The sequence below is a fragment of the Drosophila subobscura genome, chromosome U (genome assembly GCF_008121235.1).
Source record: "Drosophila subobscura isolate 14011-0131.10 chromosome U, UCBerk_Dsub_1.0, whole genome shotgun sequence".
Lineage (NCBI taxonomy): Eukaryota > Metazoa > Arthropoda > Insecta > Diptera > Drosophilidae > Drosophila > Drosophila subobscura.
In genome coordinates, this window is record NC_048534.1 from 3,175,902 (window position 1) to 3,198,068 (window position 22,167).

Consider the following 22,167-nt stretch of genomic DNA (forward strand, 5'->3'; position numbering starts at 1 on the left):
ATGTAATACAGCAGTTCTATGAGCATCTCAGCTGCTGCAGTTGGCAGTTCTCATGAGATCACGCATGTACATATGTACATATGTACATTCATATTCACTTTATATTTATTCATTATTTCCAGTCGCATATTGATCTATTGCCCGTTCAGAGTGCAAACGAAATGAAGCCACAGCCAGCGGATTGTGATTCACTTTGGAGGTGGTGGAATATGAGGTCATTAAGGCTGCCGATCGACTCGATTGCCATTCATAAACCGGACCGGCTTTCCGTTTGGGCCATGACGTCGCCAAATGAAACTATTATCTATTTCTTTGTGAGAAATATATTTGTTTAAACTGTGAGGAAATTCCCACAGAGAGAGAGAGCACGGGATAAGCGCACATCACATCTCTCTCTAAGAAGATTCTCTAATGATATGTCGCTCTCTGCCAAGATTCTCCAATGATCTGTCGCTGCTCTCCCTCTCTCTGTCTGTTCAATAAAAGATTAGATGCCTGCCGCTCGGCTGTCAGTTGCGGCAGCGCCACGAGGCGCAACGGTTGTTTCCATTTCGAAAACAGAATCAAATAAACGCAAGGCGCAACGGTAAAGCTGTAGCTAGAGTGCAGTGAAAGTACAGTGAAGTGTCCTGTGAAACGAACAATCTACGACAAGTGCAGCCCCATTGGAAAGTGAGTAGAAATCAGCAAAAAACACTCGAAAAATAGAGACCAAAAATACTTGCACATAATTAAAAACGAAACTAAAATAATGAAATTTAAAAATAAACCAGCAGCAGCGTCGCAGCAGCGTCTGCAGTGGCGCTCCAGAAATAAAATAAAACTGAAAATTGGGCATGAGAAATGCATTGAAAAATGCTGGTGACCCATTTGGGAAAGAAAAAGAAAAACAAGAACGAAAATTGTGTGTGTGATGTTTTGTCAAAGGTGTCTCCGAGTAAGGGAAATCTAGATCGGTTGTGATTGTTCTCGTAACACGTTGCCATGTCCATGGCGCCCATTGGCATTCACTTATCGCCCAACACCGGATGGAAAGGGAATTGCGAGGCCACATAGGTCCCGCAGCAAATAAGAACCAAATTGATGAGCCTCCTCCCAATTAGAACAGAACAGAACACAATAGCCGTACGATCCGTATAGGAACCAAATATGTGTGTTGTACGCCTTATATTATCGCCTGATTAACCTTTGGGCGACCCATAGACGGCGATAATCCCCGTGCTCTGTGCGCCTGAATCTGGTCCAGATTCAGCTTCTACAACGGGCCTTATCGGCAGCCCAAAAATACTCAAGACTGTAATAATTATATACAGTACATGACTTGGGCCCTCCAAAAAGGCAATTTCTGATTTCAATCATTTCCGCCAAGGCCTCTCTCACTCGCTCCATAATTATATTTACAATTATTTGATGAATGACACAGTTTCCTGCCTTTGCCGCTGTTCTTTGCAGGCTTTCCGGTATGAGAGCTTTGGGTTTGTGTGCCCTGCTCTTGGCTGTGGCCAGCAGCCAGGGCTACGAGGGATACTCCAGATCGAGCTATAGCTCACGTCAGTCGTCGTCTTCGTATGGCGGTGGACAGACATCGTCCCAAGGTGCCTCCTACGTGCAGTCTGCACCACAACTGAGCACCTGGGCCTATGCACACTTCAACGATGTGCGAGAGCTGGCGAATCATTTGAAGCAGGAATACAATGCGCTCTCCCAGGGAGCCAGCAACAGCATGGGCTATGGAGGGGCCTGGAGTGGTGAGTTCTCAGTCTATTCCCCTACAAGACTCTCCTGCTATAAGCCTCTACTCACACAGCTTCAATTTTGGATCTTTGCGGCAAGAGTGCCGGCCAATTGGATGCTTTGAGCTCTCAGCTTAGCCAGCAACTGGTGGCCGATATGCGACAGGGCAGCCTCAGCTATGCCACCATTTCACAGCCAAATTTCTTCGAGTCAAAGGCCGCCGAGCTGCTGGAACGCTTCTCCAGCAATGTGAGCGGCAATCTGCAGCAGAGCGTTGACTTGAGCTCTTTCCAGCCTGTGGACTTGAGTGGCTTCGATGAGGTCAAGAACTATGCCTACCCCGCCGAGGTGAAGGTCATCGATGGCAAGACCTACGTGGTGCATCGCAACTGCACAGAGGCCACCAAGCTGACCGGCAACTATGGGAATGCGGCACAAATGAATCAGGGTTTCTATACGCAATCGCAGACCTCCATCCCAGCTGGCAGCAGCACCACTACCACCATTACGCGGAAGAAGACCATCCACGATTGGGTGCGCGAGAATATGGAGCCCACTGTCGTGGGCTACAACTCGGTGGTCCACGTGGATGGAGGCTCGCGAGGTGCTCCACTGGCCATACCCAGTGCCTACAATCAGATGAGCGCTCCCGGCGGCTCCAGCTCCACTGTGGTTATACGGAGATTCAACAAGACCATTACCACACATCCCGACGGCACCAGCTCTGTGGGTGGCTCCGAGTCGCAGCAGCGCTGGCAGGATGGCCAATTGGTGCTCGACGAACAGCGTCCCTTTGGGCAGTCCTCTGTGCCGCGGGACGAGCAGTGGAAGCGGGAGGAGCGGGAGCGCTTCTTCTGGTACCTGACCACGCCGCAGCGACTGGAGGACTGGCAGCGTCAGCAGGAGGATCGGCTCTTGGGTGTGGTGGAGCGCTACCACATCACACTGCCCATGCTGGAGGAGTTCCATCGCCGCGAGCTGTCGCGCTATCAGGCGCTGCTCGGACAGTACCAGTCGCAGGTGCAGGATGCCAGCGCCTGGCAGAGGCAGGAGCGCAGTCGCCTGGACTGGCTGATACACCAGAACAGCTTCTCGGCCCAAGACATTGATCGCTGGCAGCAGGAGAATGGCAGGAAGCTGTCACAGCTGGCCCAGCAGCATGGTGTCAGCCAAGACCAGCTGCAGCAATGGCAGCGCCAGGAACTGCAGCGTTTGCATGTTTATTTCGACAAGGTAAACGAATCGCTGGCGCCACAGGTGCCGCAGGTGCCGCATGCCTATCCCACATCCAGCTCACTCACGGAGGACAACACCAAGGAGCAGCAGCGCCTGGACGAGCTGATCCGCCAGCACAATGCCACAATTGCCGCACTCCAGAGCTCCATTTGGAACGATCAGCAGCGACTGAAGGATCTTTCGATCAAGTACCAGGGGGACATGCAGAACCAAACCCAATGGCTGCGCGGTGAGGTGGCACGCATTGGGGATCTCATCAAGGAGCAGAACGAACAGGTAACCAAGATCTCGGCCTGGCAGAGCTCGGAGCGTGCGCGCCTCGAGAGCATTCTGCGCCAGCATCAGGGCTCCGTGGGGGATCTGCAGCAGCAGATGATCCAGGATCGCAACTACATCCAGAATCTGGCCACCAAATATCGTGTGAGTGTCGACGAGCTGGAGAAGTGGCAGCGGGAGGAGCTGCAGCGGCTGCAGGTGCGCGGACAGCAGCAGCTGGAGGAGCACATCAAGGACTGGCAAATCAGCGTCAGCATGAACCTGCGCGACATTGTGGGTCAGAATCAACTGACCATCGAGCAGTTCCAGAACTCCATCATCAACGATCGCTCCCGGCTCGAGCAAATGGCACGCATGTACAAGGTAAAGGTGGAGGAGATCGAGGGCTGGATCAAGAGCGAGCTGAAGAAGTTCCAGTCGGAGGGTCTGCTCAAGGAAGTCGAACAGGAGCTGGTCCTCTGGCAGCAGAAGGAGCGCGAGCGCCTGCAGCAGCTTGTCCAGCACAACTCCCTGACAGTCGAGCAGCTGGAGGCCAAGATCAAGAGCGATCAGACGCACTTCTTTGAGCTGGCCAACACCTACCAGGTGCGCGTCGAGGACATTCAGGAGTGGCTGAAGAAGGAACTGTTGCGCCTGCAGAGCGAGGGTCTGGTCAAGGCTGAGGCCCTGAAGGATTGGCAGCAGGTTGAGCGCGTAGAAATCTCCAAGCTGGTGCAACAAAACAAATATTCCCTGGAGGACTTTGAGCGAAAACTCCTGGCCGATCGTGCGCGTCTGCAAGATCTGTCCAGCACCTACAACGTGCAGGTCTCGGAGATTGAAAAGTGGATCCAGGCTGAGGGCGATCGGCTACAGCGCGAGGGTCGCCTGCGCATGGAGACGGAACTCAATCACTGGCAGAAGATCGAGCGCCAGCGCCTGCTGGATCTGATCAACAAGAATGACCTGTCCATCGATGAGATCGAGACGAAGATCAGTCGCGATCAGACGCATCTTTACAGCCTCGCACAGCAGCATCAGGTGCGCGTGGAGGAGATCGAGCAATGGATCAAGCAGCAGATCCAGAAGCTGCAGGACGAGGGACTCATCGAGATGCAACGCCTCAAGAACTGGCAGCTGGAGTGGCGGGGAAACCTCACCAATATGGTGCAGGACCGCGACTTTACCGTAGAGGAGTTCCACAAGTGGCTGTTGAAGGATCGCGCCCAGCTGCAGAGCCTGGCCATGCAGCACAACGTGCAGATCGAGGAGATCGAGCAGTTTGTCAAGAAGGAGGAGCAGCGGTTCATTGGCATGGGTTTGTTGAAGCCCAGCGAGAAGCTCACCAACTGGCAGGAGGTGGAGCGTCTCCATCTCAAGAATCTCGCCCAGCAGCAGTACAAGTCCACGGAGCAGCTGGAGGCACGCCTGCGGCAGGATCGGGAGCTGCTCGAGCGCCTCGCGCGCCAGTACAGCGTGCAGGTGGAGGAGATTGAGCTCTGGATGAAGCAGGAGCTGGCGCGCATGCGTGACGAGGGTCAGTTGCAGATCGACAATCTGACATCCTGGCAGCTGGCAGAACGCGAACGCCTCGAGGCTCTAATCAGCCAGAACAAGCAGTGGAGCGCCGAGGAGCTGCGCGCCGAGTTGGAGAAGGATCGCGAACATATGCAGACCATGGCCTTCCAGTATCACACCTCAGTGGAGGAGATTGAACGTTGGGTTCAAGCGGAGATTGAGCGACTGAAGCAGCAGGGAAAGCTAAACATCGAGCAGCTCTCGGCGTGGCAGAGAACCGAACAGCAGCGCATTTTGTCGCTCCTCCAACAGCACTCGAATATCACATTGGAGCAGTTCCAAGCCAAGGTAAGGCGGAGACATTTCGCTTACCCAATCGATTTTTCATCCCAAAATGATTTATAATCTTTTTGCAGGTGCAAAACGATCGTCGTTTCTTGATCAAACTGGCCGAGCAGCACCATGTGAGCGTTGTGGAGGTCGAGACCTATGTCAAGCAAGTGATTGAGGACCTGCACAAGAAGGGACAATTTGAAATGGAGCAGCTGCAAAACTGGCAGCTGGTGGAACGTGATTACATCAAGAATTTGATTGGCGAATACAAGAACGGTTTGTCCACGGCGGAGTACGAACAAAAACTGCTCGCAGATCGCGCTCATCTCAATCAGCTGGCGGATCAGTATCGCCTCAGTGTGGAGCAGATCGAGCAGTGGATGGTCTCCGAGCTGAAGCGGCTGCGCGGCAACACAGAGTCCTCGCTGAAGAGTCTCAGTGCCTGGCAGGTGGCCGAGTTGGAGCGCCTGCAGAATCTCGTCAAGCAGCAGAATCATCTGACCTACGTGGAGTTTGAAATGGAATTGAACCAGGAGCGAGAACGTCTGCAGAAGCTGGCCAATCAGTACTCTGTTAATGTGGTGGAGATTGAGGAGTGGCTGCGCCAGCAGTTGGTCAACCTAAAGACCACGGGCCAGGGCAAGGTAGAGAACCTAACCAAGTGGCAGGCTCTGGAACAGCAGCGTCTCCTTGAGCTGTTGCTGAAGAAGCAACAGGAGCTGCCCTACGAGGATGTGGAACGTGAGCTGACCAGGGACCACGACCGCCTCGAGAGTCTCTCGCAGACGCACCACGTAAGCATCGATCAGGTGGAGCAGTGGTCACGCGAGGAACTGAAGCGTCTGCAGAGCTCTGGCTTGGTGCAGTTTGAACAGCAGACCCAGTGGCAGCAGCAGATCAGCCATGGCTTCAACGACTGGCTGCAGCAGCAGCGCAACGGCGCCAGCTACCAGGAGTTTGTGGACTTCCTGAAGCGAGACAAGCAGCGATTGGATGGCATTGCCAGCGACTACCATGTGACGGTCGAGCAGGTGGAGAAGTGGGTGCAAAAGGAGGCGGCACGACTCTCCCTCATTGGCGTCATTGATCGGCCACAGAACAATGTCAAGTACGAGGAGATTGTCAACATTTGGGAGGATCAGCAGCAGCAGCAGCAGCAGCAACCCAGCTGGAAGACGGATCTGTTGTCGCGTTTGAGAAGCGTCACCAAGTGGCGTCCCATGACGCGGCAGGAATTTGAGAGCTATTTGATCCGCAACAAGGCCGTGCACGAGCAGATTGCCCGACAGTACCATGTGACCATTGAGGACATTCATCTCTGGCTGGAGAATAGTGCCCAGAAGGAGGGTCTCATCACGGTGCCCGTTGTGTTGGAGGCGTGGCAGCTGCAGGAGCAGCAGCACATCCAGGATCTGATTAATCAGCAGCAGCGCAAGCAGCGAAAGTGGACCATCGAGGAGCTGGAGCTGAGGCTGAACAATGACCAGAAGCATCTGCAGGAGGCCATCCAGCAGTACCGCGTGACCGTTGAGGAGCTCAAGGCCTGGTACAAGGATGAACTGAAGCGTCTGCTGGATCAACGCAAGATCGATCGTGGTTCGGCGTTGTCCTGGCAGAGCCGAGAGCTGGAGCGCATCTATCTGCAGGCCGTGAACAAGCCAGACGTTGGCAGGCAGGCGCTGGAGACACTGCTACTCAGGGATGTGCACGTTTTGGCGCCACAATATCAGATTTCAGTGGAGACTTTGCGCCTCTTCATCCACGACAAACTCAGTCGCTTTGCGGACATGGGCCTCACCACGGACACCGTTCGACAGGTGAACAATTGGCACGAACAGGAGCGCCTACGCCTGCGGGATGTGGCCAGCAAGTTGGTCATCACCGAGAAGGAGCTGCTGGAGTTCATTTCGCACGATGACAACTTCCAGAACCAATTGGCTCAGGTCTACCAGGTGGGCCTGGCTCAGCTGGCTCCCGTGCAGCGCATAATTGTTGGCAACTTGAACAAGGAGCAGCAGCTGGAGCAGCGCCAGCTGAACTATCTGACCAACTGGCAGCGTCGCGAGAGGGATCGCCTGTACGAGTTCATACGCACCCAGAACATGACGCAGACTCAGCTGAAGAGCTGGCAGAACCAGGACACGAAGCTGCTGCAGGACTTTGCCAGCAAGTACGAGATCTCCGTGCAGGAGCTCAAGGAGTGGCAGAAACTCGAGCTGGAGCGCATCCAGAAGGTTGCCTACTACTACGGCATGACGCAGAGCGATCTGCAGCAGTTCCGCGAGGGCGAACTCCGCTGGCTGACCTACGTGAATCATCGCAAACTAATGTCCGCCGCCGAGGCACAGAACTGGGAGAAGACCCACAAGTGGACGCTGGGCAGGCTGCAGAGCAGATATGGAAAGTTTGGTCAGGAGTTGGTCATCTGGCGGCGTGTTTTGTATCTGCTGAGTCAGGGATTGATTGACCTGCCTGCGGGCGGCAGTGCCGATGGTGGCTATGTCGTGGATCCTGGCAGTACCAATGCCACGCATGTGTACAGGCCCATCTTCTCCAAGGATCGTGGGGACCAGCCTCCACACACGTACGAGGAGTCCTACGATGAGACAGATGAACCGGGACTAGAGGGTGAGACACGCACGCCACGTCCCTTCTCCCGTCCAGCGCCCATTCTGTCCACCCCGCTGCCGCCGCTGCCCTACAGTCGCGGCTCATCGCCAAGCGGTGGCTACGAGTACAGTCGCCGCGACTACACCTTCAATGTGCCCGTGGGTGGGGGTGGGGCCTCTTCCTCAGCCTCGGCCAGCGGCGGACCCACTGGCTCATCGGCCAGCGCGAGCGCCACCCTGGGCAAATGGAGTCGTGCCGCCGGCGAGGAGCCTCAGGTCGAGGACTTGGGCCAACAGCAGCAGGTGGATCTGGGCTGGAACGAGGGACAGCAACAGCAGGTGGAGGAGGATGCGGACGCGGACTGGAATGCCAAATATGAGGCGGGACAACAGCAGTCTCAGAATCTCGAGGACTTCGGACAGCAGCAGCAGCAGGTGGAAGTGGAGGATCTGAGTGGTCTGGGGGCAGGTGGACGCTATCCTGGCCACAGCTCCAGTGGACAGCTGCAGCAGACTCCTTCAAAGGTAAGTTTTGATCACAATAAACCTCTAAAGAGTCCCTCCAATAAACTTCCTCCAATTCAATTTAGCAACTGGAAGTGGAGGCCACCGCGGAGCCTTCGTTCTGGGATAAACTCAAGAGCAAGATCGGTTAGAGAGTCCTATGAAGAAAAGCAAGAAACTGCCATTTATCGAATACTTTACGAATAGTTACGATTTGTTACACGAAACCTAAACCACACAAACTTCAAATATATATTTTCTAGAAATGTTTCTTTAATATTTAGTCTATAAATAAATAAATGAGATTTCGAGAAAGGTCACACTAGTGCCAGCCACATACAAACTAATTACTACTGAAATTACTCCTCTTCCATAGAGGACTTTCTGCTCCTCCCCTAACTCTTTTACACTCTGTCTTGAGAGACTTTCTGTTCCTCTATTTCTCTCTTTTTAAGGACGTAATCTTTTTGTATTTTGTTCGTTTTCCTTAATAAACTTTGAAAATATAATAGGTTCTGTTTTTGTTTGCTTTGGTTTGCTCATTTCTCTACGCGAAATATAAACAGCTTTCATGGCGATTATTATAAACAGGTATTAGCTATAGGAAATTAAGTTCTCTGTTCTCTGATCTCTGTGCTGTGCTAATCTTGCGGGTTTTACGATATGCTTGGAGAAGGCTTTATTTAATGTTCTATTTTTTGGGAGATTGTTGCTGGGCTTAGAGATTGCCATTCCGATCTGCTAATGGAATGGTTCTTAGGCTAGGCACTTCATTTGCTTTGGATCGTCAGATACTACAGAGCACGCTCGTTGGTGGAGCACGGGAATTAGGTGTTGGATTTCGAGCATGTATTTGGGAGGAGAATAAATACTCAATGGTGGTAAACAATCGGTTAAATGCCAATTTGACAGATTAAAACTTAAATATAATTTGGACAGAGTTAACGAATTTATCTATTAAGAATTAACCTCTGCAAATAATGACAATTTGTTGCTTAAATTTGGCAGCAACGTTGCAGGTTGTCACCTGGGAGCTTGGGAGTTCTGTGAGTTCGATAATGGGTTGTAGACAAGATTTGTTGGATAAAAATGAATTTAAATTGGAGTTGGAAGGAGAAAAATTGATTATTAGAACTCCTGCTAATTTCTAGTTGCAATTAAAAGTAAATGTATAATCTAAATAAAATACAGGGAGCTACGTTTTTCACACGTATTTCTATGGCACCTCTGAAATTCCCTCGCTTGAGCACCGTTTTCATTCCTTCGAGCGTGCACTGCTTTCTGTAGTTTGGAATCTACGGGATACCCATCTATGTATGTGTATGTATCTATATATCTTTGCTATTAATCAATTATTCTATTACAATTTACAGGGTACGAGTAGTAAGACTCCCTCAAAGAATCCTCCTCACATTCAAATGATCTTTTACATGCCTTAGAATACTCTTATGTACATCGACTGCTCTTTCGAAATCAACTTATGGATGCCTCCAGCTCGGAGCCACCTCCGAAATGCGTGGCCCTGAACTGCAGACCCTCCGTTACCTCCCCGACGACAGCGACAGCTCCCATGCTCAGTCCATCTCCTGTCTCTTGGAGCACATGATGCTTCAGTTGCTCGATTTGGTGCAGCAGTTTAAGTGTCTCATCGTCCAGATTGTCGTCCTCTTGGCGCAGCTGCAGCTGCTGTTGCCGCTCCTCATCGACATCCCATTCGAGCGACTCGGGCGTGGAGATGTGCGACCACGAGTTCTGTGTGGATGAACAGCAGGAGGTTCGCGTGAAGGAACCACCGTGCCGATGGCTGCCCAAACGGGGATATCGACTGGCTCCGTGTCGTCCATGGCTGCCGGCAGCCATCGATGCAGCTGTCGCTAGTTGGTCCAGGGAGGCGTAACGCGGCTGTTTGGCCGCCATCGGTGGGGTGTTCTCTGTCGCTGGCTTCTCCTTTTGTAGCTCCTTCTGCTCCTGCTGGTAGTTTCGCAGCTGCGAGTACTCGTGCTCCCACTCCAAGTCCAACGAAGAGCTGGCCCTCGAGCTGGCCATCCGCTGATAGTTGCCATGCATCTCAGTCTCCTTGCTGGGCGTTGCCTGGGCATTGAGCAGCTTGAAAACATCTAAATTCTGCAGCTGTATATCGGAAATTGCACTACAGTAAAGGACAGAGTTATTGGAGTTGATTTACGACTGGCTTATGTTCATGTCACCTGTCATTCTGTAGCTTCGCATAGCTCGGCTGTTGCTCCCAGTACTTGTCCAGGAACTGGGGGCATTGCTGTTTCCTTTTGAACTTCAGAATGCGATAGACAAGGGCGCGTCGCTGCTGGCATCGCTGTCCTCCGCCTGTCGTCCTCCCCCTGTCGCTCGATATGAGCTCTGTCTCGGGCTGCTCCTGCTCGACCAGCTCTTCTGTGGCCAGCCTGGCCCTGGGCCTGCGTCGACGCCTGAAAGTGGCAAATGCAAATTGTATTTTCAGTGCATACGTTGCACCTTTTGTGGTCTTCGATATGGCGTTCGGTGTTGTTTTCCTCGTTTGTTCGCTCGATTGTTGTTGGGGTATATTGGTTTTTGGGACGATTAGTTGGTGGATGATGATGTGCAGTGCTGTGTATTTGTGGTTAGTGTTTTAGAACGATGGATAGTGCTGTGGAGCGGTCGATGGTGCTGCATAACGATCGATGGTGCTGTATAATGACCGATGGTGCTGGATAACGTTTGATAATGTTGGCTAGCATACAATCTGTGGCTGTTTTCTTATGAACAACTTGTAGAACCTTCGTTTATTAAAGAAGTTTTCAAGTAATGCAAATGCAAACTATCACAGATATTGGTTCAATTGGTTCTCCATCCTAGTTTACTGTTGCCGCATGTTAATCGCTCCTCTAATTCGATCACATTTTCAGTGCCTCACCAGAGGGGTGCATAGGGTATAGTGCACGTTCGCTTGATTTGATTAACTTGTGGCTTTTGTTTCCCTTGTTTATGTGTGACCAACAACCAACCCCACTTGCTGGGGCAATCCATTCCATGCACATATCCGTGGAAGCCCGTCGATGTCGTCGTCGTCTGTGGCATTATTTGTGGCAACATGCAGGCCCTCGAGCATTGCATACTTTCAGGCTGTTGACCCTTCATTCTCCATTGAACGGAGTAGGCTACGGACAAAGTGTATCCCCCTACTCGCAAATTATGTTTGCTTATGCAATTTGGACGACGACGACGACGACGACGTCGACTAAGGGGCTCGGACAGCAAGCGTGCAGCCATTTAATGGAGCAATTCTAGCGCTAATTAGTAAGCCAACCCCCCAACCCTCTTCGTGGTTGTGCCTCTAAGCTCGTATTGATTGGGGGGCAACGTGCTTATTGGATTTGGAACTACTTTCTACTACACTTTTGTGCGCGCCACACATTAAACGAAATTAAATTTTAATTAACTTCTGTTCCGCGGTATCACTCGCAAGGGAGAGCAGAAGGAGACCTTACCAAAGCCAGCTGTTGGCAGCTGCCGCTGACGGCACACAGGAGGAGGACGAGGCCGTGGAGGAAGACGATGCTGTGGATGTGCTGGAGCTGTTGGTATTGGTGGCAGCTGTGACGCAGCTGCCAAGACATGAACCCATGCTCCAGGGCTCCACGGTAGGTGCGTAGAAGTAGTCCAAACCGCGGAGCAGCAGCAGCTCTTTGGTTCCCCCTGCTTGCTGCCTCTCCTCCTTTGTTGGCTTTCACGTTATTGTTGCTTCCGCTGTTAATTGGTGGTGCCTCATGATGCGGCGACCTGCCTCTGCCTCTGCCTGCTGCTTGCCTTGCCTTTGGGTCAAGGCCTGTGGTTCTTGCCGCTGATTTTTTCGGCTATTGTTTTGGCTCTGGAAAAGCGTTTTTCACTGCAACTTCGCGACTATACACACACACACGCACGGACACAAAGAACACGGACACAACGTATACAACGCGTAACTGCTTTGCATGCGCCCCGTTAGCCGACGTCACTGGGTGACGCACCCCGCGTCCATGGCGATACCAAAGACTGTTTAGGGGTACGGAACGGAGCCAAGCGACAAAGTTACTGTTTTCACTCTGCAGCTGGCAGCTGGCAGCTGATGGCCGGGCGGGGTGGTGGGGCGCGCGACTTTTGACAATCAGCTGATTGCCATGCTCTCTGCTCGCTTTCTTTGTGACTTTTTGCTTTCTTTTTGAGCTGTCAAGTTGCTTGGAAGTTCAAGTTGGAAGTTCCAATTTCCTATAATCGAACTTGGAAAGTTTACAGAAGCGAAAGCTTTCGGATAAAGCTTCCTGAGTGTAAAGTGGGGTAATAACGGTATATTTTAAGGGTGCGCAGTTAACAGGGGGTCGTTAGAGCGCTGGTGCACTCTCTTAGAACTGTTAATGTTGCCAGTGACTGTAGTAACATTCGGTTTGAAGGGGGTTTGTGCTTTTATAAGGCATGTTAACTATAGCAGTGGGCAAAGAGAATGCCTTTGGCCTAACATTGAGCTGATAAGTATCCCTTAAAAGCTTTGAGAATTATTTGCATAGCAGATCTCTGTTACCTACCCCTTCAAAGTACTGAATGTTTCGATTCAAAGAATGTTACAGTTGTCCTTGGCTAATTCTCTGTCAGAGCTAACGTGTCAGAATATTTAACTTATCTACTGGATCACTCAGAAAATGAGATACGTTTTATTGTGGGACAAAGCTTGGAAGTTTGACGCATGACAAATAAGTTCCTAAACTCTTTTAAGAGCTACTAAACAAGGTAACGAGTTGGAAAAACAAGAGAATATACGAGGACAGCCGCTGGAAAATGAAAGATATGAAAATAGCACAAATATAGAGAATAACACATAGATTTAGGGATTAAAATAAAGATTATGGATTCCAGTAAGGAGTTGAAAGTGTCCGTACAACTATAATAGTGAAGTACTTAAAGTACTTGAAGTACTTTACTGAATTAATTGTCTACATTTTCACTAAAATTTGTTCTCATTTCCTTTTTAAAAATGAAGAAATGTTTTAGAACTTTAAGTTGATTTATGGTTCAAGGCACTTCAATGATAAATATGTGTGTACATATGTATGTATTATCAAATTACTTAGTGTCTTACACATTCTTTTCCCCCTTTTCGAACAAGTTTACTACAAAAGGCATCATACAAAGAAATTTGAAATTTCTGCCTAAATTTCAGAAATCGAGTTACGCCGAGCATCTTAATTATTTTCCCTTCCGTACACAAAACACTTTAGTCTTACAGCAGCTGCCCCCCTTTTTCCTGGGTTGATCTCTAACTTTTCTCACACATTCATCTCACATGATAAACATAAAACGCATTTGTTCCAAACATTAAGAGTTCTGTAAGCATTTGCATTGGACATGGTAACAGCTGTTAACAGCAGCATGTGGATGTAGCTGTGGCTGTGGCTGTGCCTGTGCCTGTTAAATGCGGCTGTAAACAGATGTAAATGTAACATAAATCACGGCCAACCACAACATTTGTTTATCTTTTTAACAGGCGGCTGGAGCCGAACCGACGGCCAGACACGACTACACACGACCAGCCACGAGACAGGCATCCCACTTCGGGATGCTGAGTCGCGCGTCTCGGCTACTTGGAGGGTTCAATCGTGTGGCATCGTGTCTCAGTGCTAAATATACCGTTGCGCGCGGCAGTCCTGTTTAGTTCGTGCTCAAAAATCTCTTTCGAATCGCTGTGCGGTGTCCTTAGTAGTTCTCTTTCGCGTGGAATTCCCACGACTTTTGTTTGTGGAAATAATATTATCTCTGATCCATTAATAATTACAAAATTGTGCTCTTAATCAACGATTGTGTGCGAGTGTTTATTTTGATTTGCCATGCCACCGCAAATCATATTATTGTTGCAACGTTCCCCGAGTTGTTGTTGATTTTTGGTGTCTCCCGTTTACCGGCTCGCGGTGGTGGCGTCTCGTGGTCTATCGTTCTACTAATTAAATTATGTTGCAAATAAAAAAATGAAGACAGCAGCAGTCATAGCAGCGGCAGAAGGAAACATGGAAAGGCGTTGTTCTACTGTCGTCTCGCTGGTCTATTTATAAATTGATTTGCTGATTCCAACTGACAATTCGCCCCCAGATGGTCTACCACACTGCTGCAGACAGTCAGTCAGCCAGCCAGCCCCACTGCACAGAACAGACCAGACCAGACCAGACCGGAGCAGATATGCTGCTGCTACGGTGAGTTATTAGCGCAGATAATGGGGAAATTTGCACAAGGAGCAGAGCGTAAAGATTAAGCGGAAAGGGAGATTGAATTCGCAGAATACATATTGGATTCATTTGTGAGCACCCCAAGAACTTTTAATGCTAGTCATGACCAGGGTTCAATAACCGGTGGGAAAATGTACGGGATAACGAGATCATGAGAATAAATACATCAGGAAAGCGTCTATGCAGCCATGCAGCCGTTCAGCCATGCACAGATATATTTATAAATAGCTCTCCCTTAGGTTTTCGCAAATAGCTACAATTTGTGGGACTCAACAGAAATACAAAACGAATATTGAATATTATAAGTCATGCAGATCGGTTAAGATTATGTGCGAAGAAGCTCGATAAGAAATTATTCGATATTAGATGCACATATTTTATCTAAATTTTGTATTAGTGTCTGATGGATATTTTGAGTTTCTTTGGAAGTTATTTTGAAGTTCTATTCAGCTTTTCGTAGTTTATCCAGCTTTGTGGTTGGGTGTAGTTCGTAGTTCGTAGCTGCCATCGAAAATGTACCTCTCTATCGTTGCTTGATCATTTGAAATAAGATCCATCCCAGCAGGCAGCATTACAGTCAGTCGATCAATCAAACATTCCTTCCAACTGCATTGCAATTGATGGCTGTATCGAAGCTGTCATGCTGCCAAGCTCGTTTCTCATCGATAGTAATCTTTCCCAATTAACAAACGATCAACACTGCATGCCTTGCCGTCACTAGACCCATTGAGGTGCTGTATATGGTCTATTTGCTCTGTTGGCATCGATAATAAACGCCTCAAGCAAGTATTTGGCACAAACTAAATGGGATTTCATGTCGTCTCCATTCTCTTTCCCTAATGGTAATGTTATGGCCAGCTGCTCTTGCTTCCACTCCCAGTCTGGTACCCAATGCCACCAATAAACCCACTTCTATGGCCTTGCCACCGCCTTGAGTTATTAAACACTTTTGCTGTCTTGCATTGTTGGTTTATGCGGGTGCGCCGCCCCAGAAGAAGCTGCAAATGTTGCCTTTTGTGCTCTGGCTTCATTTCTTCAGTTGTTTATGCGCGGCAGCAGCAGAAGAAAGAGCAGGAAGAGTAACAGCAGAAACTGCAGCTCCATTGAGTCAACCGTTGAACGGCGCTTCTTCTGTCCATCTATTCCCGCACCCCCCTCGAAAGTTCTCTGCCACTCTGTCCCTTTTCTGTTGAATCCAGCGTATTAACCTCTTTGGGTAAAGTTTTCCACCGTCTGCAGAACTATGCGCATGAAAAATCACGCTGCCGAGCATTGAAGTAAACTTTCTTTATGTACCATCCCCCCCACCTTATAGTTATATATTTGTATGTGTGTGGCATGTATATTTATGGAGGTAAGGTATACATATTTATTTAACAAAAGCATTTACGCTTTGCACTGGCAGGCCCAGCGTGTTAAATGCAGTAAGAAATTGCCTTGTTGTCAATGAGGCAGCTACCTTTAATGGCCATTTTCCAGAAGAAGGTGGAAAATGCGGCAGGACAGGGCGTTGCAAACAGTGGCAGGGCGTTGAGAATGCTGTGCTTAAGTTCCAGGATTTTAAAGTGCTTAAAACTGGGCAGGCCTGGACAGATAAAGTGCTGGATTAAGTTGTAATTAAAAGTGGTACAAAAATCAATATGAAAAATCTAAATGAAATGCAAAATGTTTCGCAATACATCTGAGATCAGTGGTATTTTTCGCTGGAAATCTACTCTGTAATAATAATAATAAATTGCATCTCTCATTGAAATCTTGATGCCAAGCGGATGCTGTTTTCGGTGTTGTATGTTTTTGTAAATTGTAATCTTGTCGACAGACGCTGATTATGAATTAAAATAAATGACAAAAGCTTTGCCTGCCTGTTCCGCCTTAAATTACTCATTCTCTATCAGTTGGAAATTCCCACTTGCAGCTGTGTCTTCCTGCTCTTCCTGCGAGACACTGGCGCCTCGATGGCTAACAAACAAACAAACAAACAGCAAAGGCAGGGGCAGAGGCAGAGGCAGTTGCAGCTACAGATGCAACTTCTTCTACTGAATGTCCTTTATAAAGAGCTTAGCACCCTGGACATTGACATGGATATGCCCGTTGGGGCGACGAGCAACTGTTGATTTACATCAACACTCTTTTGCATAATTCTCGCGATTCACTTATTGCCATTTCCCTCGACTCTACTCCCGAAGTGGCGATGGAAAAAGCAAAAGATACAAGGCACTAACAAACGTTGGGTATTTAGCATATTTTATGCTCATTAAGTGCATCATTTCCAGCGTTCCTAAATGACCAACAGAAGCAGATGATTTCCATGAAAATTAAGGAGGAAATTCCTCCTCGTGCTCGTTCCCGTTTCCTTTTTACCCATTCTTACAGCTGTTTCATTGATGGTGATCAATTCTGTTGGCTGTGATTTAAGTGCGCGTAAATCTCTGCGGTGAAAAGTGTTCCACCATTGCTACATCTTTCATTTACCATTTCCCCAAACCCATCCCCACTCAGAGCAGGATTCGTACTCCCTTCGCCAGCCTCGGGCCTCGGGTTTGTTGCCATTATTTGCATTTCATTTTTGCGTGTGGCGAGAGAAAATGTAAATTGATTTATTATGCACAAGCGAATGAATGCTTCGTGGGAGACTCAGAGCTCAGTAGGAGCAGAAGGAGGAGTCGTCGTCGAAGCAAGAGTCACAGTAGGACGAGTATGTACAGCAGACAGAAGAGGAGTCACAGTAGGAGGGGTCCCAGCTGCAGAAGGAGCAGGAGGAGGATAGCCATCGTCATTCAGTAGGATACAGCGCATTCGTGCGTGCATTTCTGCTGCTTTTGTGTTTTTTTTTTTGCTCATCAGGAAAAGCAGGAGATTGCAGGAGACTGCAAAAAGGTACCACCACTGGCACCGGCACACGGAACACGGCACACGGCACCATTCTCACTGCCTGCGGGGCGTAAACATCGCTATTAATATTGATTTAAATGAACGAAACCGTCAGGATGAGACCGTTGCAGAGTCAAGATATTGCCCATTACCCTCGGAGCTCAAAAAAATAAAAGTGAAATAAAACAAACATTACTCACTGTCGTTGCGAATCAAAGCCCCGGCGGCAGTGTTGACTTTTCGCTATTAGCTAGATTGCAAAAATCAAACGCTTTAAGAGCCGAGAGTAAAACTACTGGCAACCGGCACCGACGGTTTTTTGGTTGTTTTTGCAAAAGCTGAATATTTTAATACTCTCCATGGGGTTGTATGAAGAACATTTGACAGGTAGAAGAGCATAGGGTAAAAGTTTGAAAAATCGACTTACCGATTGATGCATCATTTTACTCTTAGAACTGGATTTAAGCAATACAAAACAAAGAGAACAAATTCAATTCAATAAACGCCTTAAAACGCATCTAAAAAGAAACAACATTTTATGAAAATATGAATATTAAATATATACATATATAAAATATGAATAGCTAAAAGCATTCACCACTTTTCCAGATTTGTAAGGTATTCGTAATTTCAGAAAATCAAACTAGAGCTGCACCTAATGGAAGTTACAAGGTACTAGGAGATTTTTTTATCCGAATAAAATGAGGGAAAAATGTTCTGCTTATTGTATTTAAATTAACTCAAAAATTTGAAATGCACAAAATCTTGAGGACCGTTTTTTTCTTCAGGTAATGAATGAATAATGTATGACGGATGGCAGCCTAAAAAATGATTCGATGAAGCACAATTAAACTCCCGATTTGCAATTTACCAATGAAAAGTCGACAACATTTCGCAACAGACTCCAACAAATTTCGCAAAAGATTCCACTTAGCGGGGAGGCAGCAAACGGCACCGTGACATCAACATTCCTTAGTTCGTGGAAAGGCAAAACTTTTCCAGTCAACCGCAAAGTATGCACCGCAAACGCGATGGCGAGGAGTGGGAGGATGCAGCAGGAGATGGAGATTTAAAGCGTGAGATGGAGGGGCGGAATAAGAAGAGCCAGTGAGGGGTAGGAAGGAAACAAAACAAAATTGGAATGCTCTGCCCGCCATAATAACTTTTGGCAATAATACAAAAAGCATTTCTTTTTTTGCTTTATTTTGTTTCTACTAGTTTCTGCATGCGAAAAAACACATAGAGGCTGTGTACAGAGACGGGATGGGGAGTTGTTTTTGGGAGTACCGCCAGCTGTGTGTGTATGAGAGAGTGTGTGTGTGGGAGTGGGCTAACATTTGCCTTGTTCCAAATTGTTGGGGCGTGAAAAAAACGAAGAAATATTGTGAAATATGCATAGACATTGAGGGAGGAGGAGTTGTGGGAGCTACCACGGCGTCTACTCGCAGCTACTTCAGCTAATAGAGATGCCAAACATTTTGGTGGGGCACATCTGCGAGGCTAAAAAGTCGTGGTCGAAGCGGAGAGGGACGCCACACAGCTCCTTTAAATGTCCGCAAAACGAGGAAATCAATTAAGTTCACCAATGGATTTCAATAACTTTGACTGAACGAAGCGGCAAATCCATAACAGCTGGCCCCGAAGGAAGTATTCTAATTGGAATGCATTCATATTGCAATACAATGGAGGAGCTTGAAGGGGCAGGAAGAGCAGGAGCAGCAGGAGATGGTGCCGATCCCAGAACCGGAGATAGACCCGCACGGACAGAGGGAGAGGAATGGGGCACTGGGAGTGTAAAACAACAGCTGACAGAGCAAATTGCTTTGCGCTTATGACACAACCAGGAAGACTAGAAGGCAAACAGAATGGAAAAAGAATCTACATACGAGCACAGGCAGCCACAGATAACCACAAGAAGAGCAGAGAAGGAGGATGAAGCTGATGCTGATGATGATGGCGATGCCAATAGCACTGCAACCTGTCAGCGCACTGAGAGAAACAAGAGGAAACTTTGACACAAGTGGAAATATACTGGAAGGAGGGAATGTTGTTGGAATGACCGCCAATTTTCAGAGATTTATTTGTAATGCAACCAAACAAAGGTCTCAAGATTTTGATATAGATGGCATATCCATAGATGAAGTTTATATAGTTTTTAGGTGTTGCAAATAAAGTGGGATGGAGGGCAATCATTTCCCTCCAGAGGGAATGTACATATTCCAGAGTTGTTTAGGTGCCTACGTGTGCTGTTGTTTCTTTGAACTACTTCAAAGTTAAGACATCTTTACGATCCTCACTGGCGGTGGCAGCACCAAGCGAGGCAGCTTGACAAACTGCAGTGTGAAGTCCTTGAACAGGCTGCGTGCCAAATAAAGAAACGGTCCATTGATATTGGTATTTGTCTTGACTGATATTTCGCTATAAATGCGATCCTCGGGTTCGGTGCCACATCCCAAAAAGGTTTCTGGTCTCAATGCGAAATCAAGTTTTATATCCGCCTTGTTGCCTTGTTTCTCCAACATTACAGCGTAGTTGGGAAAAGTATCGAAAGCCTCCACTGCACATAGATCAAACATCAAGATCGAACACTGACTGCCCTTGTAGAAGTCATCTGGATAGCGTTCCAGCTCCTTGTCCTCCTTACCCCAGTCCCAGACATCGAAGCGAATGGGTCCGCGAGTGGTGCTGAATATCAGTGTGTCCACATTGGTTGCATACTTGTCCGTGGGCACATATTTCGTATTAAATTCTCCAATTAGATGGCGCTTCAAAAATGCGCTTTTGCCACAGTTTGCATCGCCCATAATAATACACTTGTAAGTTGGCATATCCATGGTTAGGCTAGACCTGAGTAGAAAACTATTATGCAGACTCATTTTTATAAATTGCACACTCACCACAATATTTGGTTTGTTCAAATTTCAGTTACGTATTTCAATGGCTGTGTGAGCCAGAAATCAATGAAAACTTTATGGGAAAAGCATGCTGTGTGAGCGAGAGAAGTATGTTCTCTAGTTTTGATTCACTTTTAATCAATTGAGTGCTTCACTGTCTGCGCATCTTAAAAATATTAGAAAATTTGGCCCAAGTATTTTTATACATTTTAGACCCCGGTTTTTTTGCAGTGTTATGTTTGGCTATCAAGTCTCTGTCTCCGTCTCCGTCTCCCCTAAGCGGTTTAGTCCAGCTTATAAATGAGGAACGTGCGGGGGGGTCTCGAGGTTTTTTTAATACTGTTCTCTGTCTGAGCCACGTTTAATGGAGTATCTGATTAGGTTTTAATTAAGGCGATGGGCACTTGAGGCATGAGATATCAATTGTGGGTTGAATTTCGATTCCATGTGGAATGCCTCTAGAACAGAAGGCAGTTAATTGTTAAATTAAAGCTTAAATTAATTAATTGCATTTGAAATTGAAACAAACTAATTTATAAATTCCATTGTACAGTGCGTTTGATGTGTGTTAAATAGGTGAAGGAATTTGCTTCATCATTTGAATCAGTGTTCCCGGTCGCTCTCCATGGGAGTGGGGAAGGAGTGTTTGCCCACATTTGTCCTTTTTGTCGGCTGCGTTTTTATGACTTGACCGCCATAACTCCATTTTCTCTTTCTCTCTTGCCCTCTCTTGTTGTGTGGTATGTTGTTTTATGCTTTCTCATAGAATTTATTTTTAATCCGCTTACGTCAGGCGAAATTCAATCAAGAATTTGCACAGCATTTTTACCCCCGCTCAAGACCAGAAAGAGCCACTGTGAACTGAATGTCTGCTGTCGTCAGGGGTGGCGTCTGTGTCGTGGTCCGGGTATCAAATAAATCAGCAGAGTCTGCCTTTAAATACAATACATTTATAAATATAAATCTAGAAGCAAATTGGAACACTCGTCTTGTTTAATGTTGTTGCCCTTTAAATTTATGTTTCAGTCTGTGATTAATGATGGCATTCCATTTCATAATTTCTCCCTTATATTTCAGGAAAAAAATCCATGAAAAACAAACGCCCGTGTACATATACCAATTAAATGTGCAGCATTAAAAAAAAGTATAATAAAAACATAAACAGCATTAAACAATCAACTTGCAAAAACTGTGCAGCAATTTTCAATATAAAAACGAAGTAGTGAAAAAATATATTTAAATAATGATAACAACAAATTGCACTGCCGCGGCACTAATTAATTAAAATCGTTTTCTTGCATAATTGATGAGGCAAACAAAACGTTGAACACAAAGTTTAATCCATATACCGTTAAACCAACATGTTTAATCACTTTGCAATATTTCTAATGCATATCGTGGTGGCCTTTGCCTGTCTACTGGCCACATCGATGGCTCTGAGCACCGACACGGGCAGCGAGGGCAACGGCGTCAATGTGGGCGGCTCAACGCTCAATAATGGTGAGTTTTTGTTTGGAAATAAATAATCTATTAACTCTATTGTAAAAGATAATTTAGGGGAACGTTTAAAAAACATTCAGAAATTATTTACAAATATACCAATTACATTTATTGGCACTGTTAGTTGATGTGTGTAAGTTGAGTCCCCAACATTTATATCACTTGTCGTTACACAACACTGTAAAGTAAGCGTCAAAATTTCAGACAAATCATTCCTAAAATTCCAGCATTCCAGCAGAGTTTTGTTCCACTTTTCTAACATCATAATTTGATAAAAATAATGTTGTAGTGAGTGCAATATACAGAGTTGAGCAATTAAGGAAATAGCTCTGTAAAATAATACTTTACTCATGCCTATACTGATTAGGAAATTGTCGTAGTGTGAGTTGCAAAAATGTACTGATTTTCAGTTTGCTGAACTAATCAAACGGCTTTGATTCAAATGTAGAACAGTGACCTGTCATAAGCCCT

General features: G+C 47.2%; 4 protein-coding genes across 5 annotated transcripts in view; 2 read left to right on the top strand and 2 right to left on the bottom strand.

Moving 5' to 3' along the window:
• Window positions 1–514: 514 nt before the first annotated feature.
• On the top strand, window positions 515–8,528 carry LOC117902441 (tiggrin). 2 transcript variants are annotated; one of them, XM_034813832.1, is made up of 5 exons: window positions 515–672; window positions 1,453–1,748; window positions 1,808–5,091; window positions 5,160–6,237; window positions 8,268–8,348. In XM_034813832.1, the coding sequence occupies exons 2-5, from the start codon at window positions 1,463–1,465 to the stop codon at window positions 8,273–8,275; spliced, it is 4,656 nt and encodes a 1,551-aa protein (XP_034669723.1). In that variant the 5' UTR covers window positions 515–672; window positions 1,453–1,462; the 3' UTR covers window positions 8,276–8,348. The 2 variants fall into 2 exon arrangements, with proteins under 2 accessions (XP_034669723.1, XP_034669722.1); XM_034813831.1 differs by having other exon boundaries at window positions 517–672; window positions 5,160–8,210; window positions 8,276–8,528.
• A 670-nt stretch (window positions 8,529–9,198) lies between these two features.
• LOC117902450 lies at window positions 9,199–12,256 on the bottom strand. The gene is made up of 3 exons (XM_034813845.1): window positions 11,675–12,256; window positions 10,397–10,633; window positions 9,199–10,338 (listed from the first exon to the last, which is right to left on the bottom strand). Exons 1-3 carry the CDS (start codon window positions 11,809–11,811, stop codon window positions 9,663–9,665), a joined length of 1,050 nt encoding a protein of 349 aa, XP_034669736.1. The 5' UTR covers window positions 11,812–12,256; the 3' UTR covers window positions 9,199–9,662.
• A 1,576-nt stretch (window positions 12,257–13,832) lies between these two features.
• Window positions 13,833–22,167, top strand: part of LOC117900473 (neurotrimin) — a 57,357-nt gene continuing 49,022 nt past the window's right edge. Inside the window, exons 1-2 of the mRNA XM_034810852.1 lie at window positions 13,833–14,398; window positions 21,274–21,696. Coding sequence (XP_034666743.1) covers window positions 21,558–21,696 — 139 coding nt within the window. The 5' untranslated portion in view covers window positions 13,833–14,398; window positions 21,274–21,557. The remainder of the gene's footprint in view (window positions 14,399–21,273; window positions 21,697–22,167) is intronic.
• LOC117901072 (GTP-binding nuclear protein Ran-like) lies at window positions 19,576–20,136 on the bottom strand. Its single transcript, XM_034811684.1, has one exon. The coding sequence runs from the start codon at window positions 20,134–20,136 to the stop codon at window positions 19,576–19,578; it is 561 nt and encodes a 186-aa protein (XP_034667575.1).

Bases quoted from the DNA above. Each gene is read 5' to 3' on its own strand.
- LOC117902441 (XM_034813831.1), top strand. From the start codon at position 1,463: ATGAGAGCTTTGGGTTTGTGTGCCCTGCTCTTGGCTGTGGCCAGCAGC. The intron at 5,092-5,159 runs GTAAGGCGGAGA...ATCTTTTTGCAG, and splicing joins TGGAGCAGTTCCAAGCCAAG to GTGCAAAACGATCGTCGTTT. The intron at 8,211-8,275 runs GTAAGTTTTGAT...AATTCAATTTAG, and splicing joins TGCAGCAGACTCCTTCAAAG to CAACTGGAAGTGGAGGCCAC.
- LOC117901072 (XM_034811684.1), bottom strand. From the start codon at position 20,136: ATGGATATGCCAACTTACAAGTGTATTATTATGGGCGATGCAAACTGT.
- LOC117902450 (XM_034813845.1), bottom strand. From the start codon at position 11,811: ATGGGTTCATGTCTTGGCAGCTGCGTCACAGCTGCCACCAATACCAAC. The intron at 10,634-11,674 runs GTAAGGTCTCCT...TGCCACTTTCAG, and splicing joins GCTGCCAACAGCTGGCTTTG to GCGTCGACGCAGGCCCAGGG. The intron at 10,339-10,396 runs GTGACATGAACA...CCTTTACTGTAG, and splicing joins GCGAAGCTACAGAATGACAG to TGCAATTTCCGATATACAGC.